Source organism: Humulus lupulus, chromosome 7 (genome assembly GCF_963169125.1).
Source record: "Humulus lupulus chromosome 7, drHumLupu1.1, whole genome shotgun sequence".
Taxonomy (NCBI): Eukaryota; Viridiplantae; Streptophyta; class Magnoliopsida; order Rosales; family Cannabaceae; genus Humulus; species Humulus lupulus.
The window spans coordinates 3,694,068-3,715,193 of record NC_084799.1 but is presented as its reverse complement, the minus strand read 5'-3'; the positions used below and the strand labels follow the sequence as shown (position 1 = coordinate 3,715,193).

The 21,126-nt window shown below is 33.6% G+C and overlaps 3 protein-coding genes across 6 annotated transcripts; all 3 read right to left on the bottom strand.

Moving 5' to 3' along the window:
- Positions 1-1,646: 1,646 nt before the first annotated feature.
- On the bottom strand, positions 1,647-4,640 carry LOC133790365 (subtilisin-like protease SBT1.7). Its single transcript, XM_062227976.1, has one exon. It carries the CDS (start codon positions 4,502-4,504, stop codon positions 2,126-2,128), a length of 2,379 nt encoding a protein of 792 aa, XP_062083960.1. The 5' UTR covers positions 4,505-4,640; the 3' UTR covers positions 1,647-2,125.
- Positions 4,641-8,005: 3,365 nt separating this feature from the next.
- Positions 8,006-9,121, bottom strand: LOC133789709 (uncharacterized). Its single transcript, XM_062227479.1, has one exon. It carries the CDS (start codon positions 9,119-9,121, stop codon positions 8,006-8,008), a length of 1,116 nt encoding a protein of 371 aa, XP_062083463.1.
- Positions 9,122-16,225: 7,104 nt separating this feature from the next.
- On the bottom strand, positions 16,226-19,852 carry LOC133790364 (multiple C2 domain and transmembrane region protein 5). Of its 4 annotated transcripts, XM_062227974.1 has the most exons (4): positions 19,639-19,852; positions 19,279-19,415; positions 19,011-19,075; positions 16,226-18,825 (listed from the first exon to the last, which is right to left on the bottom strand). In XM_062227974.1, the coding sequence occupies exon 4, from the start codon at positions 18,780-18,782 to the stop codon at positions 16,461-16,463; it is 2,322 nt and encodes a 773-aa protein (XP_062083958.1). In that variant the 5' UTR covers positions 18,783-18,825; positions 19,011-19,075; positions 19,279-19,415; positions 19,639-19,852; the 3' UTR covers positions 16,226-16,460. The 4 variants fall into 4 exon arrangements, with proteins under 4 accessions (XP_062083958.1, XP_062083956.1, XP_062083957.1 ...); XM_062227972.1 differs by lacking the exon at positions 19,279-19,415; XM_062227973.1 differs by lacking the exon at positions 19,279-19,415 and having other exon boundaries at positions 19,011-19,071.
- Positions 19,853-21,126: the final 1,274 nt, after the last annotated feature.

The following is a 21,126-nucleotide window of genomic DNA, read 5'->3' as shown; positions in this document are numbered from 1 at the left end:
GAAATTTAGAGAAGATTGGGAGTTTTGACTTGGGAAACAAATGACACCAAATGTATCTTCCAACATAATGATACATCATTCAATATTGCTGACAACAAACTCCCTCCTGTCCCAAAATAGGATAGCAGTGATTATTTTTAATTGGAGATTTCTAATAAATTTTTAAAAAATTCTGAATAATTTAGAATACTTAAATTAAGATTCAAATAATTTATTACATGCATGTTTGTTTCGATATTTATACACGCATGCAACAAGTTATTTGAATAAATTATCCGAAATTTTCTAAATTTGTAAAAACTACCCTGTAACTATTTACAGTGTCATCTATAAAAATAAAGTTACAACAACTTATCCATGTATATTGAAAATACTAAAATCACCTATAGGTAGTGATTACCCAATAATTTTCTTATATATATATATATACTAGATACAAGTAACGTACAATGTTCGTTTACTTAGTTTTATTTATAAATTTTATAAAATTTATTAATTATATTTATTAAATTGGTATCATTGTCATATAAATTTCAAGTAAATAAACAATATTATATATAAAAGAATCTTTGGTAAGAGATGACAAGTGCTTTAAGATAGCTAATCCCTCTAGCGAGGAACTTTTTTTCTTTCTAATTTTTTACCAATCCATCTCCGGCCATTACAATTGTTTCCGGATATGGATTGAGCATTTTGTTGATGACATAAACATATTAAATAAAAAATTAAACCAAAACATTGTTTATGATTTTTTAAAAATATATATAATATGATAACATTTTTAAACATAATTGATCATTTTTTAATAAAAATTAAGATTATGTATTATATATTATTATAATGATATTTTATAATGTTTAAATTTATATTGATATAAGTATTAAATATCTAATTTTGTATTAAATATTATTATAATAATATTATTATTTTATAATATTTGAATTTATATTAATATAATTAAGAAAAATTGGGATTATATATTATTATCATAATAATATTTATTAACATTTAAATTTATATTAATATAATTATTAAATATCTAGTTTGTATTATATATTATTATAATAATGATATTTTATAAATTTGAATTTAAATTTAAATTTAAATTTATATTAATATAATTATTATACATGTAGTCTTATATTAAATATTAATATAATAATGATATTTTATAAGATTCGAATTTATATTAATATAATTATCTTGTATTATATATTATTATAATAATGATATTTTATAATATTTGAATTTAACTTTAAATTTATATTAATATAATTATTATATATGTGATCTTATATTAAATATTAATATAATAATGATATTTTATAAGATTTAAATTTATATTAACATAATTGATATAATTAATAAATATTTACTTTTAGTTAGTTCTAAAAATATATTCCATTAAATTTTTAGAATATTCCTTTCAAAACCAAAAAATTTCTTTATCTACTTGTAAATAGGAAAGATCGAAAGTTAAATCATTTTTTCTTATTTTTGTAGTGTATATATAGTTCTCTCTCATTTCTTATGGGCTTCATTTTTATTGTGTAGTTATGTTGTCACTATCTTGTATTGTGACCAGAGCTTCAAAGAAGAAAAATAATGAGTTGTATTGTATCTATCTGACCTCATTAATTTTAAGGTCATGATCAAACCTATCTTCCCAATATTATATAAGTAATTGTGTTTAATTTCTACTCTCTTAATTAGGGTGATATCACTTCTAAAACTCATTTAATAATTAAGAAGTATTAACAACAAAAATATCATAGGACTAAAACTCATACGACGAGTATATCTCATGACATATAGGGAGTGCTTCACTTTACAGTTTAAGTCTTATCGGTAGGGCTTTCAGTGTTTACAACTCGTGAATAATTTCTGGAGCAATTTTTTTTATGACCATATATATTGTAGCTATTTAGAACATTCTGCAAATATTCAGAAAATTCCGAATAGTTTACAATATCAAAAACTAGGTTCAAACATTTTGTTGCACGTGCGACTAATTTTTTTTCTACCATATGGAAAACAACTGTTTGAACCTAGTTTTTGGTACTGTAAACTATTCAGAATTTTCTGAAAATTTGCAGGAAGCTCTAAATAGCTACAATATACACGGTCATAAAAAAAAGTCGCACCGAAAACTATTCACGGGTCGAGAAACACCGAAAGTCCTACCAATAAAGCTTAAAAAGCGTATAGAATTGTCATCAGACCACTCAAGCCGAGCAAATCGATTAGTAAGCCATGGCATAGGCCTAGTAGAAAAAGTAACCCTATAACTCAACTTCTCATATGACTTTCTGAAAGTCAACCTTCTTGGTTTGACCAAGACCTTCACTGCATCCACTTTCGACACTTTGACATAATAGGTTGCTGGGCTTCCACCAACATTCGTCAAAGTTCTAGTGTACGTGACCGTAGTCGATTTACTATTCCCACCATCTTCATCTGATGCTGATTTCAAAGGCACGGCAAAAGAGGGGTAGTTAAGATCTCCAACACTGTACTTCTTCTTCTTACCGCAGTTAAAGTCTCTCTTAGTCACAGTTTTAATCTGCTTCTTCGTGTAGTTCGAAGCACAGAGAAACCTTACGTAGTCTTCGGCTGCAATGTCGTACACTAGCCCCGGATCAAGGGCAGCTTCCGGATTCACGTGTCCAGCTCCGTAATCAAACGGCGTAGCCGGAGTTCGAGTCACAACATCTTGTATGGTCTTACCGTTTTTGTAAGTGGAATAGGCTGTGGTCATCAGAGCTGATCTGATAGCAGCCGGGCTCCATTTCGGGTGCACAGATTTAACTATGGCCGCTACTCCACTTACGTGAGGACAAGCCATGGACGTACCTGATTTGATGGCGAAGTTGACTCGTCTCTTGTCTTGGTCCAATCCGCTTGGCCCAACTGCGCCAGTCCATGCAACTAGGATATTCACTCCTGGGGCTAAAACATCTGGTTTGAGTATCTCTGGTGTGCGTGAATTTGGGCCACGGGAGCTGAAAGCTGCAACAATGGGTGAAGGTTGAACATTCAACTCTGTGCCTTTTTGTATAATAGTGGTCATTGGATTAGCTACGGAGTCGATATAATCCCTTACAAGGATACCCTTTTCTAAACTAAGAGCAACAGTAGGAACAAAATGTGGATCGGCCACTAACTCATCACCATATGAATCATCATCACTAGTGTAAATCATTCCCACTCCACCAGCTTCTTTCACCACTAGACTTTTTTCTATCCTTGAATTTTCTCCTCTAATGCATACCACTATTTTCCCAGAAACGTCTTTCGGTATCAATGTCCCTGGCAAACAAAACACATCATCTAAGTTGTTCTTATTACTATGATAAACAATCGGAACTTGTTTATAATTTTTAAGCTTTCCGTTATAGAGAGCTGAAACGCCTCTGATAGTTGTCCCATTTCCGAGTCTGATATAAGCCGGGAAATCACGGTCTATGGTTCCTGCACCGACTGTGATCATCCACGGTGCAACGTTCGACAAGCTTCCCCTACCGGGACCATTGTTTCCGGCCGAGATCGATACCAAGATTCCACGCGCGGTGGCACCGAAAGCAGCGATGGCGATGTTGTCCTCAAAGTATTCAGGCGAGCCACCCCCTAAAGACATGGATAGAATGTGGACGCCATCTTCGATGGCTTTATCTACGGCGGCGATTATGTCAGCGCCGAAACAACCACCGAACCAGCATACCTTGTAGGTGGCGAGTCTGGCAGTTAAAGCCATTCCCCTCGCCGTTCCCGAAGCGTAACCCAAGAAATCAGCACCCGGAACAGCTGAGCCTGCGGCAGTGGTCGAGGTGTGAGTTCCATGGCCATCGTCGTCTCTAGGCGATTTCGATTCAGATTTCTCGTCCACTGGATGACCCATCTCTTGTTCGTAGCCTTTGTAGAAGAACCTTGCACCAACCAGTTTCTTATTACAGCTCGAGGAGTTGAAGTTATGGCCGACCTCGCACTCTCCTCTCCATTGTTTTGGTATCGGACCAAGGCCTTTGTCACTGTAGCTGGGGCTTTCAGGCCAAACTCCAGTGTCCAAAACCCCAATGACCAAATCACTCATGACCTTCTTACCATACCCCTTGTAATAAAACGGCGCCGTATTGCTCAACCCAAGGAACTGAGGGGTACGAGTGGTGTGGAGGTCGTATCTGATCTGGGGTATAACAGAGACCACACCAGGTTGTTGTTTAAGCAGCTTTACTTCATTCTCGGTCAGACTCGTGGCGAAGCCATGAATGACGTTGTTGTAGGCGTAGAGCATGTTGGCCGAGTCAGATACCGATTTCAAAGACGAGTCGTACCAGTTGATATGATTCTCGAAAACTGCTGGCTTGTTGGACTTGTCCATTTCGATAATATAAGTAGTACTTCTCGTGATCTCATCTTGTGTTTGGAAACCATAAGAAAAAGTTGGAAGAAAGAACACTTGATGAGTTTGTACAAGGAAGAAGAAAAGCATTATTAGTTTGGTCATGTTTTGAAGCTCGATCGATCAGAGCCAAAACTTGAGTGTGTGAATAGTCTCCATTGATGAATGGCTATATAGTGATAAGGCGTGAATGGTTAGAGTATCTTTTGAATCTCACCATGTGCGCATATGCCATGCGCATAAATATAAGTAATAATTTCTTCTCATTGGAGCGAGAGATGCCTTGTGTATTAATTCCACACACACATTTTTATATATATATATAAGCACACCCCACATTCCCACATTTCCATTATTCCATGTAATGATTCTACCCTTTATATATAGATCACACTATTATGAGAAGAATGGCTATATAGTGATAAGGTGTAATATCTACTTCTATTTGTGGTATTATGGTAATCAGGTTTGAGTAAGGGTATTATGGTAAATTGCACGTTCTCCTTGTGTGTTTAATTATACAAACTATGATATGTATGATTTATGGTGTATATGTTAATTTATTTTATGTTTTCCATTAGTCAATTCACACACATTAGTTTATTCAAGTATTAAGAATCAAAGTGCGATAAAAATTGAATTATTTAGGATCAAAGTAAAATTATAAATTTTGTGATAAAAAATGTAATTATCAGAAGTTAAAACAGTTAGTTTTGAATGAAAATTACTATAAAGAGTTTAAGTAATTATTAAGAAAAGTTAGAGGTTGGAGTTAGTATAGTAAATGAATTTTATACAATTAATTACCAGGAATAAAATTAATTATGGAAGCTCGGGTTATTAGGGAATTTTGTTTTAACATTTTCTAGCAAATTAATATGGTTGTGTTTGATCAGTCACACCACACTGAAAGTGAAAGTGCTCAATATATCATGCAAGCAAACAAAAAAACACTATTGCAACTCAAATTAATGAAATTCCAAACGTACGTGTGGGAATATCAATAGAGTAATGATACGTAGTACACCAAAATGTATATCTTTACAAAATGATTTTTTCCCCTAATTATAGCACTCGTAGACTTTTGCCTCCGAACTTTTTTATTTGTCAAAAATACCTTTTGAACTATACCTTTTGTGAACTTTTAATGTGTCCAACACATAAAGTGACACTCTATAGTTTGTTAGCAATATCTCATAATATTTAATAAATTATTAAAATATGTGAAAACAGAAATTAGATTGCACAACTAATAATATGTCATTTCCTTGTAGTGTATTTTTCTACTATGCGGATTTCGTGCGGCTTAGCTTGTCATTTTGATCTCAAGTGGCTCAATATTTTTACACTTGTTCTATGTAGGATACTATACTCCAATAAGCAAATCTCATACTATAATATACTATATATATTGTTGGGGTAGTCCTAATATCACTGGCATATGACATGTTGTTAAGAGATCATTACTATTACTCTTTTTTTTTTTGTGAATAAGATCATTGTATTGCTCAAAACCACTCATGTACAAACTACCATGTATGTTATAATTCTATATATCCCCATTTTACAATTCCCCATTATATCTCCTCACTTTATCTATCTTTAATACATCAGTAATCTTGTATATACCAGTTAACTATTTTGACAAATAGCATGAAGCCAATCTCTATCTAAGGAATTTGTTTTGCTTGAAATTAGAGAATATATCCTCAATCTAATATCCCTATGTATTGCTTGAACTGTATGAGCTATGGACCAAACCTTTTGTGACCATAGTATGTCATTCCTCACTCTCCAAATGTGATAAATCAATGATGCAATAACAGCTATCAAGGTGCTTTTCCGGAACCTGCTCCATCTCCTAGTCTTCCCAATCCATTGCAGCAAGTTTTCATAGTCCTCTGTTTTGACTTTCCAACCCAGCCACTTTTTCACCTGTAATAGACATTGTCTACTATATTTACAATGAAAAAATAAGTGCTGAATATCTTTATTATAGTCTCCACAGAAAAGGCAAGATGGATCAATGGATGAATTATAATTGTGGAAGAATATTCTGGTGCGTAATCTCTGAAGCATAGCTAACCAAAGAACAAATCTGTGCTTTGGTACAAAAAATCTCTCCCAAACAAACTTTGCCCAATGCACTTTGAGAGGAGAATCAAACAACAAATCATGACTCACTTTGATACTGAAGTTCAATGCTGCAAAGGATTCCAAATCGATTTTTGCTTTAAACATATCCTTAACAGCCACCATTTTCCTCCAATACCAGCTGCTAGCCAAGGGAGCTTTGTAATCCCACCAGTCCAATTGCTTCAAGTAGATGTTGTGAATCCATTTAACCCATAGATTATCTTTTTTGGATGCAATTGCCCATATGTATTTCCCTATAGCTGCAATATTCCAATCTACAACTCTCTTAAAACCCAATCCTCCACCTGTTTTAGAATTGCATATGTTATGTCAAGCAACAAGTCCAGGCCCTGCATTGTCACTCAATCCTCTCCAAAGGAATGCTCTACAAATGGCATCAATTTCCTTCAGTATTCTCTTCGGCAATATCATGATTTGGGCCCAATAGGAATGTATAGACATGAGAACTGAGTTTATTAGTGTTACTCTGCCCATATAGGATAAATTCCAAGAACTCCATTGCCTAATTCGATGCACCATTTTTTCTAGAATAATGCCACATTCCACCGAGGAAATTCTCTTAGAACAAATTGGAATACCAAGATATCTGAATGGTAACTGACTTCTAGCAAAACCTGAAGCTTCTAGGATTCTATTAACCTCAGCCTCTACCATACCACTACAGTATAGTGCAGACTTGTTTTGATTCGGTACCAAGCCAGATGTCCCCGAAAACAGTTTGAGCCCTCTAAGCATCCATAGAATCGAAATAAAATCTCCATGACAAAACAGTAATAAGTCATCCGCAAAGCACAAATGATTCAATCTCAAAGATTTGCACTTAGCATGATACTTATACTCAGAAATAGATCCCACTTTAATCATGATTCGAGAAAGGTATTCCATACCTAACACAAATAAAAGTGGAGACATTGGATCTCATTGCCTTAATCCCCTTTTTGCTGCAAAAAAACCACATAAAGAACCATTGAGCATTAAGGAAAATTTAGGTGTTCGAACACAAATCATGATTAGCTTGATAAACTTCTTCGAAAACTTAAAAGCAGCAAGCATTTCCTCTATGAAATCCCACTCTATTGTGTCATATGTCTTCTGCAAATCAACTTTAGTCAAACAGCTTGGCTTACTGTTTTTCCTTCCATAATGCTGAACTAGGTCTTGACAAATCATGATATTGTGAGCTATGTACCTCCCATGAACAAATCCTCCTTGGTTTTCTGCAATCAAATCCGGAAGCACCCTTCTCAACCTTGCACATATCATTTTAGATGCAATTTTATAAAGTACATTACAACAGGAGATTGGCCGGAAATCACTCACTTTGGCGGGGCATTTGATTTTTGGGATGAGTGTGATGGTTGTAGCATTAATTTCTTTAAGTAATTTCCCTGTGGTTAGGAAATCTAAAACAGCCGCACACACCTCAGGACCTACTAATTCCCAGTTATCCTAATAAAAAAAATTGCAATATCCATCAGGACCAGGAGCCTTTAGACCTGGAATGGAGAATAATGCCTCTTTAACTTCCTGAGTTGTAAAAGAATCTGTCAGCAGCCTAGAATGCTCCTCAGAAATTCCAAGACCTAAATCAACAATAACCTGTGATACCTTCCTCCTACTTTGCAATTGAGTCCCCAATAAGTTTTGATAATATTCTAAAAATGCTCTCTGTACACCATCCGCTGTATCCACCCAGGTGCCTTTCTCAGTGTGTATAGAGTAAATGCAATTTTGAATCCTTCTAGCTTTCAATGAGGCATGAAAAATAGCAGTGTTTTCATCCCCATTCATCACCCAGCTATTTTTGGCTTTCTGTGCTAAGAATATCAGGTATGCTCTGTTTAATCGGGTAAACTCTTCCCTAGCCAACGCCTCCTGTTGAATTAAGGACTCATTGAGAGGATCCTGATGCAAGCTTTGTTGAATTTCCAGCATGTAGAGCTTAGCTTGAACTTCAGCCTTGTGAATATCATGATATCCTTCTCGATTGATTTCTCGGAATACCTGTTTAAGCCTTTTCAACTTCAGGACTAATTTATACATTGCAGTACCGGATGCTGCTTGATTCCAGTGAGTGCTCACTTTAGTTGCATATGATGAAGCCTCCTTCCACATTCTGAAATACCTTAATGGTTGCTTACCAATTTCTACAGCCAAATAAAAAGAAATAAGAATGGGACTGTGATCAAAGATACCTTCAGGGAGAAAAACAGCCTCAGAATTCGGATATTGATCTGTCCACTTGATGTTAACCATAGCCCTGTCAATTTTAGAGTAAACACGATCCTCAGGCCTTTGTTTATTTGTCCATGTATAAAAACACCCTGAATATTTCAAATCTTCCATTTGACAAGTATTCATGCAATCGCGGAGGCTCAAGGAAGGTTTCATAATAGTTCTCTTGCCAACTCTCTCATTCTGATGCAAGATTTCATTATAATCTCCCAAGATCATCCAAGGCTCATCAATCTTCAAGGCTAATTCCTGAATATCCAACCATAATTGATCCCTCAATTTCCCATCATTAAACCCATATACAAAGGTAACAAAAAAACTTCCTGTCATGTGAGTGGCTCGAGCAAAACAGTGAATGAATTGACTGGTACAGACTCTAATATCAATAGTATACATACTCGGATTCCATGCTACTATTATGCGTCCTTTGTCTATCCAAGGATTATTAGTAGTGAAACACCAACCAGAAAATAAACTTGAATATATATTGCCCATATTCTTATTCTTGACCTTTGTTTCTAGGAGACTAACCAGCCCAACTTTCTTGGAAATGATTAAATTCTTAATCTCACGATGTTTAAGTTGGTTGTTAATCCCTCTTACATTCCAACATAAAATCTTATCCATGTCCTGTAGAGGGATCTCCCCCATCTTCAGTATTCATCCTGCTTGTTCTTCCTTCCTCTGTCTCCTCAGTCAAGATATCAAATTGGTTTGCCATAGCTGTTGTTGGTGCAGAAACAACTGTCCCCGTGACTCCTTTGTTTGGTTGTTGAAACCCATCCTCATCTACTACTGGCTCCAGATTCTTCTCAGGCTTCAATTGCTTAGGTAACCATACTTGTGTCCCTTGAGTCTTTTTCCTACAAACTTGAGCATCATGCCCAATCCCAGAACAGTTTTTACAGATGATTGGAATCCATTCATACTCGACTTGTAAATCAATTTCCTGATCAAACTCATTCACAAAGCTGATTGTTGCTGGAAATTGTTGATCCATATTGATCTCAATAAGAATGCGGGGATAATAGAGCCTATCTCTGTATTTAGTGATATTATCTACTTGAATTGGCCTCCCGATTTGCCCCACAATCTTGAAAAGAGATTTCTCACCCCAATACTTAATATCTAGCCCTCCCAGCTGAATCCAAGTAGGAACAACAGTAATATCCTCCTTTGTGAAATCATCTACCGAGTTCCAAGGCTTCATAACCAGTGGCTTCTTACCCAGAAACAGATATCCTCCATTGAGTACTCGATCCCGAAATTCCAAATTACAGAATCGGATAATGAAAATTCCTCGTGAAAGAACTCCTACTTTGTCTACATTTTCCTTCCAAAGCCTTCTGACAAAACCATCCAAGATACTAACCGGAGGATTAGCTCCCACAACATAGCAGACAATAGAAGGCTGCCAGAAGTTAATCTCATCAGCAATATCCTCGGGTTCAATCTTGACACCAATTTTCCTCCCCTGAGTTTGAGTAGATTGAACTCCTTTTGACGATTCTCCAGTAGACCAGGCAACAAATTGTTCTATTATAGGAGATTTCAAAATCGGAGTAGAGGCCTGCTTACCTAACAGCACATCTTGCATAGCTTGTTCAGATGCAGTCAACCAGCTCCCAAGATCCGTGCAGATTGCATTTTGTTTTGGCGTGGATTCAGGCATTCGGGATGAATCCGACTGCAATTGCATATTCTCCAGGTCTGCATCTTCTGCAATTTCCAATTCCTGTACCCCTAGGATTTCATCCATGAACCTTGTTTTGATGATTCTATCCGAAGAAGATGGTCCTCGCTTCTTGCCATTACTCTTTCCCTTAGTTTTTCCCCCATTCCGAGCCCCCTTAACCATAGCTCCAGCGAAATCACCGAGAGAGAAGAAAAGAAGAAAAAAAGCGGGAAAAAAGTTTTTTCAGATTTTACTATTACTCTTTTACGACTATAATTTTAGTCAGTTACAATAGATCATCTGGTTTTCCATTCAGCACGTGAAGCATTTGGAGCTGCAGCTATATACATCCAGGGGTTTCATTAGTTGGGTAGTAGAATAATAAGAGGTTTTGAAAAAAGAAAAAAAAGTTGAGAGAACAAGAGTAATTTTCTTTGTACATTGTTGAGTGTGTGAGAATTTACTGTGGTGTAAACTAAGTGCTTATAATTTGAGTTGTACGGAGTGTTCAAGAACCTTTGTAGAGGAAGAAGGGTTGTTTGTTTTGTAACCTTGATTCATTATAGTGGAGAAGTGCTCGGACTAGATGTAGGTCTTAGTTTTAAGGTTGAACCAGTATAAAATCTCTCTGTGAATCTTGGAGTCTTGGGTCATAAATTGTTTTATGATATATATATATACTAGATACAATCAATATGCAATGCACGTTTGTGTAATTTTATTTATAGAATTTATTAGTTATTATAAAATTTGTATCACTGTCATATGAATTTTAAATAAATAAACAATATTATATATAAAAGAATGACATAAACATATTAAATAAAAAAGTAAACTAAAACATTGTTTATGATTTATATATTAAACATGATAATTTTTTAATAAAAAATAAAATTATGTATTATATATTATTATTATTATTATAATTTAAAAATATTTAAATTTATATTAATATAATTATTAAAAAATATAGGATTATATATTATTATTATAATAATATTTTAATTTTTAAATTTATATTAATATAATTTTAAATGTATATTCTGTTAAATATTTAGAATATTAAATTTAATTGAAAGAAGGTAAATCTGGCTATGTAAATGGATCTGGCGCGTGCTTAAAAATGGCATGGGTCTCGTGTTCTTGACTCTGTCTATATTACTTACATATTAAGGAAAAGTATTCCTTATTTAATTAAGTTGCAAGTAGTAACTATTAGTAACACGTTTTTTAATTCTTAAATTCTATTGAATATTTTTTAGTTGTCTTCCAACAACCCACTAAAAGTGTGGCATGATCCACAAACATATGCACGTACTCACGTGGGTTCTTCTTATAAACAAAACTATTTAGTTATTCCTAAGAAAAAAAAATGTTATATTATTTCATATAATATAATAATGTTAGATTAAATAATGTAACAAAATGTGATTTGTTATACTTTGTAATATATTATTGAGAGTTACAAAATTTGACGTATGTGTGTGCTTAAATGTAATATATTTTGGAGTTATAAAATCAGTTACAAATTTGTAACTCCCAAATATTATTTAATAATGTGTAGATTGAGAGTTAGACATTTGTGTTTGAATTTTAAAGAGCCATTATGTAATTTGGCTGTTGGAGACATGTTTTTAACTCTCATTAGGTGTATAGAAGTTACAAAATCATGTGAGAAATGGTTTTGGGACATATTGGAAAAATTGAATTTTTGGAGGCTAAAATTGCATGTGGTTGCGACCACTGATTATCCCTGGCCGCAGCCAGGGATGCTGACAGTCAACTCCAACTTCTTTTTTTCCATCTTGAACGGTTCTAGTATCTCATGTAACTCACAAAACTTCTTTTTAATTTCATAAACATCCAATCAAAACATTGGGAACAACCATGAGGGTTGGTAAACTCTATAAATATAGGAGCATATTGCTCACTTGTAAGACTTGTAAGACGCACTATTTTTTATTTACAAAACACTGGCTGGAAAATACACTATAGAGATTTGATAATTTCGGAGAGTTATTTCCTTGTGAGATCCCTTAGTGCTTAGAGAATAAGAGGAAATAAGTTTTTGGACAAAATTCTTGAACTTTGTTCAAGTTGGTGATCCTCACTACTCTACACTTAGGTTGTGTGAGTGTGAGAGTAAATCTATTGTTCTTCTTATTATTTTGTTCTTCAACCTCTTTTACTTTTTGTTTCTATCTTATATATTTATTTGTATCGTTATGCTTTGAGTTATATTATCAATATATCTATCATTTTTATTTCTATTTACTTGTATTTTTGCAGTAGAATTGTAACACTTATTTATCTATCATCTTATCTTTTGTAACTTTTTGCATAGAGTTTTATATTTGATTTTACTATTTCCATTCAATATATATATTCTCCAACAAAAAATACATACAACACGTTTAAAAATTCAATTCCTTTTCAATGCTATAATGAATATATTTAAGCATCATCTATTTTTTGATCTGACTTGAAATACCCACAAACCAATACAAATTCACTTATATGTAGACCCAAATTTCTGAGAACTACAAAACAAGAAAAGAGCTTGCAAAAAATAATAAAGAAATCATAAAGATTTTTATGAAGTTCATCTGTTATTATGTCAATGAATGGGCATATCTTTTTGTAGTCCCCGTTCTTTCGAAAAATCTGCTGATCTGTTTCTTGAGGAAGCTTCTCGGGCCCTCCGAGAAGTCAATATATGTGTTCGCTCCCGAATATTTTTTCGAGAGGGTCTTCCCGAGAAATTCTCGTGTAAGAGCTCTCATGCATTGGTTTGCCCCTCTAATCTCTCTTCTCGGAGAAATAGATACTCGGGCAATCTCCAACTACATGTTTGGAATGGATGACGTAGCACCAACCCCCGAGGACCTCTCGAAAAGTGGGTGGTCTCCGACCACGTGTTTGAGATTGCTGATGTGACATTAACCTCTAAGAAATACCTGAAACACATTTAAATATAAATAATTGCAAAATAAAGATACTACCCCCAAAGAAAATATTATTTTTCCTTGCTTTTATCTTGTGGTTGATGAAGAAGGCTAGCTATTATTAGGATACTTTTTATTTGGGAAAAAAAAAATTGGTAGAATTACAAAAGACAAAATGTGTAAAAATAAATATATAAGAATGAAAATCTAATTCTTACATGGAGGAGGGGATAACTAATTCAACTCATAATAATTAAGATTTCATTTAAGATTCAAAGCAACATTAAAGAGTATTATAACCCGTCTCAATTACGAGCAGTATCACGAGTCAAGTGAGCAACATTTTCATTCTTTTATTGGCTACCGGTCAACTCAAAGATGTCAAAAAAAAAACAACTATTTCAGAACTAACACCTCAAATCGGCATTGAAATTCAATCGTGATTAATAGAATTTTTAACATTAGAAAGAGTCTTTCACTAGAATGACATTTCCATTTCAAAATCCCATTCTAAACCAAACATGTTATTAGTCTAAAGACCTAATATGTTGCATAAAACAACCAATGGGACCAAAGTTCAATCCATTTTAGTTTTGAGAGTTAGGCCTGAAACTATGGGCTTTAGACATTGGGTTGAAAACTTCAGTAATGGGCTTCAAGGAACCTTGCCTCCCCATACTATTAGCCTTTACACAAGTCTTTTACTTGTTCATTTGTCTAGTATTCTAGGCATGGAAGGAGCATAGCATGTCTAAGGGACAACCCTAGGCATAAACGGGTCAGGTCTGTGCCTAGTACCTTCAAACAAAAAGACCCAATTATTTTTTAAAAAATACTATTTTTTTAGGGAAATTTGCATATATACGGTAAGTTAACAAAAAAAGTCTAAATATATGGCAAGTGAAACTAATTATAAATATACGACACCCAATTATAATACCAATGAATGATCTATTGTTAAATACGTCACTCAAGCTCACATAGCAACACACTCTTTTCTTTTGTTGACATGTTTGTAATAATGATTTACATAATTAATTTTATAGCTAAATTATTCAATTTTTGTAACTAAAATTTACAAAAAAAAATGCTAGATGATAGAAAAACTAATTTTTTAACAAATGCTATAGTTACAAAGTAAAAATATAAGTTACAAGATTGTAACAAGTAGTGACAAAAGTATTACAATCAATAACAAAATTGTTACCACCAGTAACTAAAAATCATTAAAAAGTAAAAAAGTCAGTTACGAAATTGTAATAAGTAGTAACAAAACTATTACAATAAGTAAACAACTTTTACAAATTTGTAAACAATATTTACAAATTAATTCATATAAAAAATGATTTTTGTAACAAAAGTTTACATAACTAATTTACAAATAAAAATATAATTGTGTAACTAATACTTGCATAAATAATTTCTAAATTTACTTAACATAATTATAATAAAAATTTACCAAACTAGTTTTATAATTTTAATAGTTATTTATCATTCCAATAGTATTCCGGAACAATATTACTAATTTGTAACAACTTATTATTATTTCAATAATTATTTGTCTTTTAGTATTATTTAAAGAATTTAATTTTAATCCCTATAGGCTATAACTAGCTATATATTCACTCATAAATAGGTAAGTATATAGTCATATAAATGATATTATACTTGCAGTACTATCGTATGCATATTTATATGGATACATGTCTTAAAACATCCAATATCAAAAGTAAAACCGTATATTTGACATGCACCGTATATTTAAAAAAAAATTTGAGATATACGGTGATGTATGTAATTTTTCCTTTATTTTATACAAAAAAGTTCCGTAATTTTACAAAAATATCATTTTATATATAGATATTATAAAGATACTAAAATTTTCCTTGGGCCCCAATTGTCACGGTCAGTGCTGTATGTCTTTATCATAGACTATAGAGTTTTTTTTTTTTTAATTTGTTTTGAGTAGTTGAATGACTTTAGAAAATGTAGAGGAGCTTAAGATGAAGATAATATTAAACTTTTACCCTTAAAATATATATGGGGTCCACGAAAAATTATTAACTATACTTTTAAAGATTTGAACCAAACATTAGAAGTATTTTAATTCTCATTCCCACTTTTATTTTACCCCATACTAAACACCAAACACCATCTAAGTGAGTGTTTGGTACGAGGTTTAAGTTTGGGGGAGTAGAGTTAGAGGGGGTTTAGATTAAGGCAATGTGAAACTCAAGTGTTTAAAGGGGTTAAGTTTACTCTCAAATCAAGCTAAAAAATAGACTCACTTAGAAACACAAACCCTCAGGCCATTAAAAATAAATTTACCAAACATGGGTTAGATTTCACATTCTCATTCCCACCAAACCACCGTACCAAACACCCCTAAGTGTTTCAGGACTGTGTGATCCTATCTTGGTATAATTAACATAATAACATCATCATCAACAACAGTATAGAAAAAAGTGAAACAAAGCCTAATAACAAAAAGATTCCCTCTATTCCATTGTCATCTTTATACAATTCTCAAATCATTGACAAGCTTTTGGAAAAAATATATATATATATATATTAGGGAAAGGGACCCCCTTGGCCCTTGGAGTCCCCATGCATGTCTGTCACTTTCTCTGAAAAGACCAATTCATTCATCAAAGTTTGAAACTTTTTTCAAATCCAATGCTGCCATGCATTGCAACTTCATGATTTTTTAACACAAAAATTAACTAAACCAAACATCATTATCTCTCTCTCTTTCTCCTTTTACTTAATGATGAGGAAACTGAAATCCCAGGTAAACCTTTCTGTAAGATGGTCTTTATCAACAATCATTTCATTTTTATTCATGTTTATTTATTACATTACATCACATGCCATGCATTGGACTGAAATCAAACACAGACCAACTCAACAAGTTTTGCCACTTGGAATGAGCTCAAAAACAAATAAACATGCTTTCATTACAATAAACATAATTTCAAATAAAGTAAAAAACATCAAATGGAACACTAACTAGTCTTCCTCCTTAGTACTTACTTAGTCCTTGGTCCTTTTACAACATACTGTCTGATCTTGAAGGCAGCCTTCGAAAAAAGTTGAGCGGAACAGAAGGAAGCTTAAGGCGGAACCTGGGATGCCTCAACATGTAAATGCCTGTAAGAAGTGCCAAAACTTGGAATGGAGTTACATACAAAACAATGGCTGCAATCAAGCAAAATGTCACAAATAGAGTGCTTGCTCTTGGGTCTCTCCAGCTCAGAAGAGACTGAAACCTTTCTCCTTGTGTAGCCAAGTCTCCAACCACTGTCTGAACTCTTCCTGCAATGCTTCTAAGCCTGTCATATCTCATTCTAACTATGTCCGAAGGCCTGGTTGTTGGGAAGGTGTCGAACTCTTCGTCTAGCTCGTCGGGGTGAACAGCATCAGCATGTGATAGCCGTGTGTCCATGTGAGGAGGATGCCTTGATCTCCATCTGAAGTTCCAAATCCCAATCAAGAAAAGGTAGAGGAAAACAGTTGGGAGTATTAGCTCAGGGTAGAGAACCAGAATGATAAAGAGGATGTGAATTAGTATAGTTGTAATGGGGTTTCTCCAATGACAAATCTGATCAAACCATTTACCAACTGCAATCAAACCACCTAGAACTCCCATGATTCTGAAGAAATTAGCCTTGCTTCTTCTCATACTCCACATGTGTGAATCCACATCAAGCATGTACTCCACAACTTCTTTTCTCAGAGCTGGCTCAGCCCTGGTTAGCCTCATTGAAACAATCTGCATAGCCTGGTGTCTCAAACTATCTAGCTGGATCACAGACAAGGGGTGAATGTAGTGCATTTTGGGGAGTAAAGGGTGTGAGTACATATGCAACATGTTGATTAAGGATGAGCATGTGAACCTCACTGCTAGCTGAACTTCTCCCATTTTCTTCACCCCAGAAGAATGCAGCACCAAAAGAGGGTATGAATGCGTGTAAACTCTATCAGTTTCAAGCGTAGAAAGCCGAATTCTCACTTTTCCAATCCTGGCATCTTTCCCACTTCCTCCTTTCTCTCCATGAATGTGACCATTGTCAAAAACTCCAATTGTAATGACAGTACAAGGGTCAAAAACCTCCCATGTGTACTGCTCATTCCACTTAGGAGTGGAGCAGTCAACGATCGTCCTAGTTCGAACCCATTTCTGCCCATACTTGGCCACACAATAAGCGTCTGTGGTTCCTCGACCGTCTTTGGTTTTCATTGGCATAAGTCCCACGGCACTTATGACTCCTAACTCGAAAATCCCAATGCTTGGCCTCCATAATTGCTTAGCTGTTGGCCTGAGATCACTACTGTAGTGTGTTGATTCATCCAAAACATGATACCCTCCATCCAAACAAATCCTCAAGTGAATCCTGCTAGCAAATTTAGTGTCTTTCTTCTGCTCTCCATCTACCATGATATACCTCTCGAGATTAAACCACCTAGTGTTGACAGGCTTATGATCAAGCCTCTTCTGCACATTTTGCAATGGAATCAAACACTTTCCCAAGACTTCATCTTTGTTTGATCCAACTCTATCTTCCACACTGAGAATCAATGGCTCCTCAAATGGTTCAGCAGCAACAAACATCAAATCCTCATTCCACATTGGATTAATACTTTTACTTGGAGATGTTCTAGTCCTCAAAGCCTGATTTCCAAGCACAGCCTTGACAAAAACTTCCGGGTACCGAGTCTTATCACCAGGCTGCAAGTCTTGAGCTTCAATCACATTGACTCTCACATACCAAAGCTTTGGAGAAAGGTAAACCTTGGATCGAATATTAGCAACGCCATCAGTACCGACCGCTGCAGCATCCGAATGCCAAGCATCAGGAAAGGCCTCATCTGCTTGGGTTCCCATCCACACAGCCAACATAACCTCTCCTTTAGCCTTTCTACTATTCCTATCCTCCAACCTATACCATTGTGGTGCCAAAGGACTATCTGGAGGAACCCTTTTCGGGATATCATTGAGCTCAAACATAACTCTACCAATGATGTCATCAATAACAACATCCTTATCTTTCACTACAACTTCTAATGATGAAGCTTGAATTCTTTCTTTAGAGAAAGCAAAACACTGGTTCCATACCGGGTTTGTTTTCTTCTCGAAAAACTTAGTCACACCTTTGTAGTTCCCAAGTTTCACTTCAACAAACGGATCACAGCTACCTGTTACATCTTTTCCAGGCAAATCCTTGGCTTTGACCACTCGAACATAGAGGTACTGCATTTGCTCAACAAGGTCATAGGTGCATGAGAGCTTATCTCCTGAGATTGCGCCTGCACCGATGTTCGGTGAGGTCTCCTTTAGAGCAAACTCTACTTGCTGCGGAGGCTTCTGCATGTTTTCTCTTCTGGCTTATACGAAAGCTACTGAAGAGTAGTAACTGTGGAAAACAGAGAAATCAATTTCAGACTATAAAAAGTTTCACTTTTGACACTATATGCAGTCTCAACTTTTTGGAATTTTCCCTTCTAACAATTTAGAGGTATTTACTCAAACAATAAAAAAAGCAAAAATCTGAAGAAGAAGAAGAAGAAAAATACTAAAGAACCAAATCAATTATAATACATTTTACTGTAAGAGAGTGACACAACGATTCTCTGAAAGCTTTAATCCAGGGTGTGATAACCTGCCTAATCCAAAAAGAAAATAGTTAAAAAAAACCCAATCAAACTTTAATAATAATCATTAAAAAATAAAAAAGTATGTTGTTTAAAATTGTTATGGATTTTTTCTTAATAGGAGTAAAGTTAAGGCTTTTTGTTGTCAAGTCTCAAAACAAGGCTGTACAATATAATCAACGTATCAAAGATGGTATATTTGATAAGTTTCTTACTGATCACGCACTTTCTCAGCAACCAAACAGAAACAGAAGAGAGAAGAAAGAAAATATAGGTGGAGTAGTAGAGAGTTTTAGAGTGACTTTTTCCTCACAATGCATAGAACAGATCTAGTGAAAAACTTGAATGTAGCCTAAAACAACAAGGAAAACTTGAACGTTAACATCAATTACAACAACTATTTACAATAAAATCAACAGCAGTTGTTTCAAGTTTCAAGTTTCAAGTTTCAACAACCACTCGAACTAATATGAGAAGAAAAAAAGTCATTAAAAAAAACAAAAAATACCATTTTTTGAACATATCAAGAAACACCCAGTTGCTTAAACTTCACCAAGAGAGAAAAAAGGAAGTACCTTGGCCACTGCTAAGCTAAGCTGCTTTTCTTGAAGGTGTAACAATGGAAAATCTTTTTTTTTTTTTAATTTGAAAAAATAATAAAAATATAAATGTTGTAGAAGAAGTGGGAGCTGAAGAGTGTAAAGTGAAGACTGAAGAGTGAGCTGTGTGATACAGAGAGTGGGGCTGAGATCTGCAATGAACTGAATCTCTCTCTCTCTATAAAAGAAAGGAACAAGAATTTATTTTATTTTATTTTTGGTTTCTCTCTTTTTAACCTTAAATACTTGTTTTTGTTTTTCACTTCTTTTTGTTGTGTTGTAACTTGCATTGTTATTATTATATAAAATATGTTTTTTTATTTAATAATATTTTACTACAAAATAAAATGTGGATCAACCCGAGACACACACGTGTGAGGATTGTGGTCGGGTATTGGCACACGCGTGGATGGTTAGTTAGTCTTATTGGATTTGGACTCTTCTTGTTCCATACGAGATATTCAAAGTTTCGTTTATTTATATTATTATATATATAAAAGAGTGTTTAGTAAAAAAAAATATATTTTAATAATTTTATGCAAAATAACATTTTAAACATTTTGATACTATTTTGACATTTAATAGAAAACTTTAGACACTCTATAAAAAAATTCTTGACAGACTACTAGGATTCCACACAAAAGTTATTTCACAAAAAAATCATTAAGAAAAATATCATTTTATAAAATAATATATTTTCACCAATTACTGAAAATCTAAATATATATATGTCACACTCACACTTAGTCACTTCCATATATAACAAAAATTACAACTTATTTAAAAATTGATTATATATTTTCAACAATATTATGTGTAATTTAAAAATTGTTAAGTTAGTTTCTATGTAATAATTTATTACTTCACAATTGTTCATGTAGTAGTGAAGGTTTTAAGGATATTAGCAGCATAAATAACTAAGTTTATGTTTTTATTGCACTTAAATATTTAATTTATTTTTTTGACGACTTAAATATTTAACGTTTATTTTTTATTTGTTACAACTCTTATTTTTTTCCGTTAAGTGACAAATACAAAAGTTTTTAAATAGGGATATTGGCAGCATAAATACTAAATTTATGTAATTATTGTATTTAAATACCTAACTTTTTTAATTTTTTTTTATATATTTAGATCTTTTAAAAAATCTTAGATATTAGAAATTATTTGTAATTTTGTATTAATTAAATTGAGTATTTAAATTTTTTTTATTATTTATGCTACAAAAATTAAAAATTAGTTATTTAAGTGCAATATTTACGTAAACTTAGTTATTAGTTTGTATTTTCCACCGAAGGAGAAAAAGTTACCGTTACAATAAAAAAATAAACATTAGATATTTATTTTATAAAAAAATTAAATATTTAAGTACAACAAATGCATAAATTTAGGTATTTATATCGCCAATATCTCAAAATTTTATAATATTAATTTATGTATAATGTAAAGTGATAATATAAATTA

Coding starts and splice junctions, on each gene's coding strand:
- LOC133790365 (XM_062227976.1), bottom strand. CDS start 4,504: ATGACCAAACTAATAATGCTTTTCTTCTTCCTTGTACAAACTCATCAA.
- LOC133789709 (XM_062227479.1), bottom strand. CDS start 9,121: ATGACAGGAAGTTTTTTTGTTACCTTTGTATATGGGTTTAATGATGGG.
- LOC133790364 (XM_062227974.1), bottom strand. CDS start 18,782: ATGCAGAAGCCTCCGCAGCAAGTAGAGTTTGCTCTAAAGGAGACCTCA.